Here is a 9,546-nt window from a genome sequence, read left to right on the forward strand (position 1 = left end):
CACGTCAAACAGTGTAATTGAGAGTGTTGGTCTAGAACAGTGGGATACTAGGGGTTGTTGAGTACATAGGTCCGTCGTGTCCCACTCAAAATTTTCGACTTGAAAAATATATTAATATATTGTATAAGGGAAATATCTTTTAAAAAACAAAAGTTATTTAATGTAAAATACAAGTTTTTTGAAGCAACGGTGTCCCGATAGGACTGCTGTTAGTATTCTTAGATGGTTTTTACTCGGGTTGATACAATCAGCAAATCTTCTCTGATTATAGTTTCCCAGAAGAGTTTTTGCTTGTCTCGGCCCCTATAGGTTGTCCCAATAATTGGTTTTGCTCTTTTCCAGAGCTTTTGCCATTGTTCTGGGTTCAGGTCCCATGCCTCCACATTAGTGAGCTTATCAGTTATTTCATTCCAGTGTGTCCCATAATCCATTATAGGATAATTTAATTTTTCTTTCCTAACCTTTCTAGACAATCCCAAACAAGTTGGATTTTATGATATTGGAGCTTAGATCTCTAATGGCTGCTTGACTATCAGACAGGATGATGATCTTCTGATCTTCTGTTCATGATAGTTCCTCTCTAGATTGAACTGAACATATTTTTCAATTGCATAGATTTCTGCTTGAAAAATGCTTGGTGTGTTGCCCACATTTTCAAAGAGTTAGGTTCTGGGCCATTACACTCCTATTCCAGTTCTATCTGCTGCTTCAGATCCGTCAATATACCATTTAATGGCATTTCTGTTCATTTCTTGTATGGTGTTTTCATCCCACTTCTACAGCTTAGTATTGAGGTAAATTTTTTTTCAAAGCTAAACTTTTTTGGTCCATTATCCTGAGGCATGTCACAGGTTTGATCATTATTTAGGACACTTTTGTGATTTTGTGTCTTTGGTGATTTCATCTCTAAACATTAGAAATGGTGTTTTCTTTGCCACACTTTCCAGTAATATACAGAGAGGTGGGAGACTATTGCACATAAGCAGCCAGTCTTTGTACCTTTGAGCGATTGTTGAATATGGAATTCAGACTAGTACCTCAACCACTGCATGACTAGATGAAATCGGAAATAAAAATTAACTGATTTTAAATCACAATATTCTTTTCAAACTCTTTAATTCATAGTAACAATCAAAAACAAGTTTTCATGTTTTACATGCTGCAAACTTGCTACTAGATATGTTTCAACAATTATTCAACTAATACTCCTTTTTCTGTCTAAACCCCCTTTTTCTTTTCAACATTCCAATTCTCAGCGTGTCCTCATCATCTTCCATTTGATGTTCCCATATTTTAAGATGGTTTGGTAGATATATCAAACCACCCAGTGTTAGAGCTGAAACAGTTAACTTTCCATAAATAATTTCTATTTACAAATTTAATTAGTTGTATTTAGATGTACTAAAATGATTGCCTTACCATTTAAAATACATGGAAATACTACATAAAAGTTAAATGTAGAAGCTCGAAAGTAAACAGTTTCTGAAAGATAAAGAATAATGTTTGAAATAAGGGAACAAACTCCCATGCTAACAACCCTGAAAAAAAACAACAAATTATAAAAAAACATAATATTGTCTTTATATACTTACGGTTTGTAATGAATATACAATGTACAGTGGACTAAAACTAAAGCTTTTAAAATTGAATACACTCCTAATACTCTGGTTGCAGTGAATTCTCCTACAAATGATTATATAAGGAAACGGAATAACAAAATATTACAAATCCACTCCTACCCAAGTGATTATACCTACCATCTACATATTCATCTAAATCGGATATAGTTTTACTAAGAAACGATCTTTTTTCTATGTAACTCCTTATAGCGGTACCTAAATCCATAAAAGCAACAAAAGCTATCCATCCTCTGAATGCATACATAGTTCGTTTATCCATCTTTATGTGTGTAAGTACTTTCCGAATATGTTCAAATATAGTATTTCAGTCGTGTTTTCCATGTGAAAACTGAATTCATTCTACTGCAAAATACATTTTTTGCATTGTGAATAATTTCCTAAATCATTTTTATAAATTTCCATTAGCGATACATAACCTTATAAAAGTACTTTCTTCTTTTTTAAAGCTATTACCAAAATTTATATGCACATAGATAAATTACAACTACTCTTGGACAGCTACAGTTAGAGCTTTCTAATGAAATTCGTGGGCAAGTTGTAAACGCAGTACACATGCTTGGAATACGAAAAACAAATTAGCATCACAAACCATGATTAGCATTTCTAATGCAATTCAAAGCTAAAAACCGCACTTAGAAGATCCACAGAGGTTGCAAATTCCAAGATTTGGCATTTCGTGCCGCGCATGACACATGCGCACTAGGTCGAATTGTCATATTTCACATTTTGATTAGTGGCTGAATAAAACTTTTCACTCCGAAGTGCGTCTCACTTTGCCCACGAATTGTATTAGAAACGTACCTTAAGTGTAGAAAACCCAATAGTGATCGCTTCCTCCCTTTCTAGCCTCCGTGACTATTTCTATGGTTTTTCCAAATGCCACGTGACTTAATGTCAAATTTAAATTCTGTCAACATTTATAATAATTGGTATGTTAATAATATAAAAGTGGAACAGGGCAGGTCAAAACTGTATATAAATATTAATGTAGGTGATATATGCTTATTTAGTCCTAAGTGAAAACTTGAGAAATCTAGAATGGCTGATGTGTATATAGTCTCAGCTTGCCGAACTCCTATAGGTAAAGATATTTGATTAGTTAAATATAATTTGTAGCATTAAACTACACTAACTGTAAGTATGAAGTATGAATAAAACTTTATAATCAATAATAATAAACTAATAGTTCGCCAACTTTTAACTATTAAAATTAATTCCTTAACTTTGTAAGGTTATGAGCACAGAATACCTCAGGTGAGTCTGTATTGGTGGTATTGTTTTGTTCACAACATCCTTGTTCTTTGGTTATAGAAATATTCGGGTTATTGCGTCGATTTTCGCGTATTTTATTCTTGAAACTGATATCAAAAAAATATGAATGTTTGAAAGTTAGTAATGTCCTTTAGACGATGGAACACTGATAGTGTTATGAGCTTTCCACACTTGTATGACAAAAAGGATCCATACAGGAAATTTACTTTATTACACAAACCAAGAGAGTTAAGTTTAATGTTAATTTTAATTTAGTTTCAATGTTGGCTGCATAAATCAAGTTTTACTTACAAATGAATTTATTCCGAAAGACAGCTTACCAAGTTGATAATTTTTTGTATCCATCAAACTTTATCTAATTCAAATGATTTACACTTTTCAGTTATTATTTTATCTAACAATGTGAGAGTGCTATATTCTTTGCCCCATAAATAGAACAGGTCTTTACTTTAATAAAGGATCTTATTTGCATGACTTCATTCAAATTAGCAGGATTGATAGACAGATAGTTATAACATGTACACTCTTCGATCAAACAAACCATTATGAATGATTCGTTTTAACAATATATTTTAAATAAATTAATATTAAAATCACAGTTCAATTTATGACATAATATCTGTAGGAACAAATCATGATAATAGATAATTTGCACTCTAAAATTTGTTTTTGTTATCTAGGCAATTTTCAAGGACAATTTGACAAATTTTCTGCAGCTGAATTAGGATCTATAGTAATTGCAGAGGCTGTAAAAAGAGCAGGTCTACAACCTGAAAATGTAGATCAGGTTATAATGGGACAGGTAAGATTTATTATGAATTAAATATCCAAATCCCCAAAGAATTATTGTATCCCTATGATTTCTGATCAATGCTATAACAAAATATTATAAAATAATTCTTTTTAAAACTATTATTGGCACTTTTTCTAAAAATTAAGTTTTGCTCTAAGAGAGGTTTCCACAGAACTAAACTTATCCACCTCTATAACAGTTTATTTTTATGTATAGCAGTTTATTTGTATGTTTGTTTCTTAGGTTTTTACAAGCTTTTGTCTACAAATTATATGAATTTTTTGACTTGCTGAGGAAAGCATTTCTCTCTCTCTCTCTAATTACATCACAACAACGCCTTGGCATGTATGTATGAATTTGGATTCTCATATACACTGCGATCCAAAGGATCTATTGTGTCCCCCTTTCTTGCTGCGATACTGGGGAACCCAGTGTTTACATCTGATCAATTAATCCCACTTCTTAACTCCATGGCATACTTATGTATGTCCTTCAAGTAATATTTGTCTAAATTTTATCAACACCTATTCAGTCATTCTGTTTATTCGCTCTTCCATAGTCAACATTAATTTAAAAATGCCCAGTAAAACACAAACTGTGTGCGCTCTATCTGTTTCCAACAAAAACTGTTAAGAAGCAAAATCTTAACGTTTCTTTTAAATTTTTTTCACCACGTTTTTGGTGTTCTTGATAATTCAAGGAATGTAATTTTTATGAGTAATACAGTACTTTTCTGGCGGAGTGTACTTTGTTTTAATTATAATTTATGTGTAGCAAGATATAGGTCATCAGAACAGGAAATTTTATTGGATTAGATCTACCAATCAATTGGTTATCAATAATATTTAACAATACTTCAGGTTGTTTTGAAATCTGTGAGGATTAAAGTACAAAGTTTGTTATTTCTGACAGTTACCGAATGAAGATAGAATGATACCATATTGTGAGTCTTGGAATTATAGCCCTGTTTTTCTAATCATATGTAACGAATTAATTGGATTTCTTAACAATTAATTTCCATTAAGTAACTGATTGTATGATCTTTCATTTATTTTATGTTAAACTTTTTTGTGCAAAATTTTTCTATTGCCTTGATCTTCGACCTTTATTACTTTTAAAAAGTTGTTTGCATAAACACAATACTTTGAAAAACTTGTTACAAAAGTATGGATGTATGTATTGTATAGAAATACTATATAAATAAGAAAACAGCATCTAATGTTGAATATTCATTTGCAACTTTATATTCAAGGTATTGGTCGCAGGCCAAGGACAGAATCCGGGTAGACAAGCTGCTGTAGGTGCAAAAATTCCATACACCACCCCAGCTTATACAATAAACATGCTTTGTGGCTCTGGATTGAAGTATGTATATATAAAGTTCATTGTACTACAAGGATCATCTGCAATATGTTCTACATGTCATGTGGTACTGATAAACTGAATGTATGACACTGTTCTTCAATAGAAGATTTTTCTAACGAGACTTATAATTTGTTAACTTACTTAAATCAAATTCAAATGAGGCCTGCCTTGCCGAAAAGTTGTAAGTGGTGTTTATACAACTTACTGGTTTAGTTATATGATTTAAATTTAATATGAGGAACCAAATGTTAGTGATATTGAGATTATTATTAGTAGAGAGAATCTCATTAAAGAGACAACTAAGACAATGAAAAGTAGGCAAAAATGTTAACAGTGGACTGGAATATCTTTCTTCTAATGAAACTATGGACGCTAATCTTATGGTTGAGGATGGCGAAGATGTGGTGTATGATTAAGTTGAAGGTTAACATTGAATTAATGTAAATAACGACTAAATCCCAATCGGAAATACAGGATGGAAAAGAATAATGTTTTCAAGATCACTGGGTTATAATTGTACTACTACATAATATTTTAACAACTAGTGATCAAATTCAATATGTATAAACATTATTAAATACAACTAGTTAGCGTAATCAACTATCTATATATATTTACTTTCATGGTCTCTGTTTTGTTTACGTAAATTCCTGAATATACAATAACTAATTCTTGATCGTTGAAAACTATTATGAATGTAATTTTGGTTTGTATCAACTTTTTCCTTGGTCTGAATTGATTGGTAGGTTTTTTGGTTTTTCCTGAAACGTGCTACCAGGTATATAGGACAGTATTAAGTTAATTGCATGCTTTTAGGACACTAAGAAGGTTATAAAAAAAGGTGACTTGGAATTCCCAAAAGAAGGCAACTTAAAAATTTCCTAGATCGGGCATCTGTCAGTTGGAAATCGAAGGATTATGGTTTTATTGAGGAAATTGTTCGGGGAATTCAGTCAAAAAGTGAAAAAAGTCGTGAATGGAAGTTAACCTTTATTATGTATTTTTAAATACCACAGCACTTGGCGTGGTCATACAACACTGTTACCCATGAAGAAGAGGGGTTGAATTATTGTAAAAAAGGCTTTGCAAAATATCTCACGTTGATTAAGGCTTAAGTTTATACAACGTTTATTTAAAAAATAATAGCAATTCCACAAATCAATAAAAAACTATTTTAGGGCTGTTGCTCTTGGTTATCAAGCAATCAAGTTAGGAGACAATGAAATAATTGTGGCAGGTGGACAAGAAAGTATGACGCGGGCCGAACATACTGCTTATGTTAGGAGTGGAAAATTTGGAAATCTCACTTTGGCTGATACTTTATTAAAAGACGGATTACATGACGCCTTTAACAAAGATACTCACATGGGTAATACAGGTATGTACATTCAAATTTAAGAACTTTTTTAATAAGAAATATGTTTTTTTTTGTACGATTATCTTTTAATTAGATTATTTTAGCTGAACATTTGAGTAAACTTTACAACATACCTCGTGAACTTCAAGATGAATATTCTTGTGAATCGCAAATCAAAGCCGAAGTATCCATAAAACAGGGATTATTTGAAAAAGAAATTGTAGCAGTTCCACAGAAGAGAACGGGGACTTTAATTACCACAGACGAATTTCCAAGGTTCGGTACTGCTTTGGAAAAATTATCGAAATTAAAATCGTGTTTTATCCCTAACGGAACTGTTACACCAGGAAATTCTTCGGGTGAGTTTTATTCCCATATAGAGATTAATAAGAAAAGTGTTTTCCAAAAATCAATACACACTTTGTAGATTTAACAGAGGCAAATGATTTAGTTGATCTAATTATTTTAGCAAATAAAATTGAAAAAAAAAACTGAAACTATTAATACGGTTTGTGCCAATATTATAAATCTTTCATATCAGAAAAATATTTTTATGTAATACATAATATTACATGGTCCTCTTATAATACATAACAGCTTACCTCGGGGATCTATTCTGAGCCCTACCTTATTCAACGTTCCCTCGCCCATGATTCTTATGAGCAACGTTTAAAAAACCTGAGAGAATGTTACAGCTGCTAATCACTTGGTTCAATGATATGGGATTAATTGTTTCCCAGGATAAGACAATTTTGGTATGTTTCACTCGACATCGAGTTAGGTCTGCTAGAGCTACTTACCTGGCTGATTTAACGATTCCATTTGTCGACAAAATCAAATATCTAGGTATTATAATTACGATGGACGATCAATTATGTGCTAAGATTAGTTTACAAAAGAAAATGGGGAGCGGATGCCAACCTTGCGTATACATTCTACAAGGCTTATATTCGTTCCATATTGGACTAAGGGTGTACATTATATGGGACAACATCTAAAACAAATCCTTTGATTGTTGACCATGTCCAATACAAAGCATTAACAATTTGTATGTATGTAACAATTCCAGAACCATGATTAAATATATACTATGCTTAACTAACTTATAATAATTCACTTATCTCTTAACTAACTTAAATAATTTATGTAAATTCTTTGATTACTCTACTAATTCGTTCTGTTCACTACGACTGAATTAACTGCGCTAAACAAACTCATTAAATAGTTCTCAAAAGATCTAGAAAAATTTAAAAACCAAATAAATAAATAGACCCTCCTAGAAATTATTCAAAAGAAACAATATAAATAAACCCCCTGCTGTAATAAAAAGTTATATAAAAAGCATCAAAGTCCGAATTTTAGAATTCCTGATATTTCAATCGTACTTCAAAGGTTGCAGCCTTCGCCGAATTTTAAAATTCCATTATATTCAAGCTGGACCGGCTCCATGGCGAAGATGAGTTTTCTTCTTTTCTATTTCTATTTTCATAATTATCTGTGATTTCTTGTTGTTTATTGCCTTCCATATTGCCAGTTTCGTTTTCTTCAAGCATCTAGTTTCTTTGTCTCTTTTTTCCCCAAGTACTGAAAGGTTTTTTTCTATTTCTATTTCTCTCTTTACATCATTATCTGTCATCTCATGTTCTTTCAATACAGTGCTTCTAAAAAGTCTCCCCTCTTTTCTTTTAAACGGTTTTGAATCATGAAAACTATTGTAAGCTCCTTAAACGTTTTGAATCTTCATTAATTAAAAGCGAAACTCAAATTTCACTGTTTATTTATGTTAACAATCAGAAACATCGTAAATCCAAAAAAATTACTAATATTGAGTAGGTTTTCTATGTACCTTTTAAACGAGGTGTCACTCTTGCCATAAGGTCCCATTTAATATAATTAGTTTCAGTTACCTGGTGACGTTACCGAAGCCTATTTCCTCACCTGTTACCACTAGTGGAGAGGCTTAGAATTGTTCATTTTCACGCTCCAAATTTAATCAGTCTATCACCATTCAAAAGAAAAAGAGAGGGGGGAGGGGATTTTTGAGAAGCATTGTAAACTTCATGTGTGCTTACAAATCTTATAATTTCATGCTATTTTTACATATTACTGTATACTATAATAGTTTAGCCTTTGTCATTTCTTTCTTTAACTTTATTTCCAAATTTCTCATTTGGAATTCTCCGAATCCTTTTTCTAGGTTTAAATAGGTTATAAATGTAATAAAATATTTTTTTTATGTTGATTTTTGCAAGAAGTTACTATTATTATGTCTATTGAATAATAGAAAATGATTGACTTGTTTTAGGAATAAATGATGGTGCTGCAGCGGTGTTATTAGTTAACGAAAAGCAATTGAAAGAAAAAGAATTGACACCGTTAGCGAAAATTGTCGGTTTTGCCGAAGTCGGAGTTGATCCTATGTGTATGGGAACTGGACCTATTGGAGCTGTTAATAATTTGGTAATTAAAATGAATTTGTGCTACTAAAAACAATATAAATTTTTGAATAATTACGATCCTAGAATTTTTTCTAATAATTTGTTTCAACGGTCGCTTATTTGTTTTAGTTGAAAAAAATCGGTTGGTCAAAAGAAGACGTCGATCTATTCGAACTTAATGAAGCTTTCGCTGTTCAAAGTTTGGTGGTGAACAACGCTTTGGGTATAGATAAGTCTAAAATTAATATAACTGGAGGTGCCATTGCTTTGGGACATCCTGTAGGTGCATCAGGTACAAGAATACTTGTAACACTGATCCACAACTTACTTAGATTGAACAAAAAGAAAGGTATCGCTAGTTTGTGTATTGGAGGCGGTATGGGTATTGCAATGGCTATTGAATTATAGACAAATTTTATTTATTTTTGTTGGTTGTAAAAAAAATATATTTTATACTAAGTGGAGGACAATAAATGCATGTTTTTATCAAATTGAATGATTTTTTTACTTAAATTCATTTTGTATCATACGTTTATATAATTAAGATAATTTCTAAGTTTTTATCCCTCTTGCAAAACGAATATAAAACATACAATAGGTTTGTTCCAACCTACTGATCTGAACCGTTTTTAGAATTTTTCGTGGAAGCATTTAAATGATATTTTTGCACTATGCACGGTT

At 31.6% G+C, this 9,546-nt stretch overlaps 2 protein-coding genes across 2 annotated transcripts; one reads left to right on the plus strand and one right to left on the minus strand.

Annotated features, from left to right (window-relative positions):
* Positions 1-1,099: 1,099 nt before the first annotated feature.
* On the minus strand, positions 1,100-2,062 carry LOC130892210 (uncharacterized). Its single transcript, XM_057797443.1, has 4 exons — positions 1,758-2,062; positions 1,593-1,683; positions 1,420-1,538; positions 1,100-1,336 (listed from the first exon to the last, which is right to left on the minus strand). The coding sequence occupies exons 1-4, from the start codon at positions 1,897-1,899 to the stop codon at positions 1,200-1,202; spliced, it is 489 nt and encodes a 162-aa protein (XP_057653426.1). The 5' UTR covers positions 1,900-2,062; the 3' UTR covers positions 1,100-1,199.
* A 453-nt stretch (positions 2,063-2,515) lies between these two features.
* On the plus strand, positions 2,516-9,356 carry LOC130892211 (acetyl-CoA acetyltransferase, cytosolic). Its single transcript, XM_057797444.1, has 7 exons — positions 2,516-2,721; positions 3,593-3,714; positions 4,958-5,070; positions 6,249-6,448; positions 6,532-6,786; positions 8,733-8,887; positions 8,995-9,356. Exons 1-7 carry the CDS (start codon positions 2,679-2,681, stop codon positions 9,271-9,273), a joined length of 1,167 nt encoding a protein of 388 aa, XP_057653427.1. The 5' UTR covers positions 2,516-2,678; the 3' UTR covers positions 9,274-9,356.
* Positions 9,357-9,546: the final 190 nt, after the last annotated feature.

Source organism: Diorhabda carinulata, chromosome 4, assembly GCF_026250575.1.
Source record: "Diorhabda carinulata isolate Delta chromosome 4, icDioCari1.1, whole genome shotgun sequence".
NCBI lineage: Eukaryota > Metazoa > Arthropoda > Insecta > Coleoptera > Chrysomelidae > Diorhabda > Diorhabda carinulata.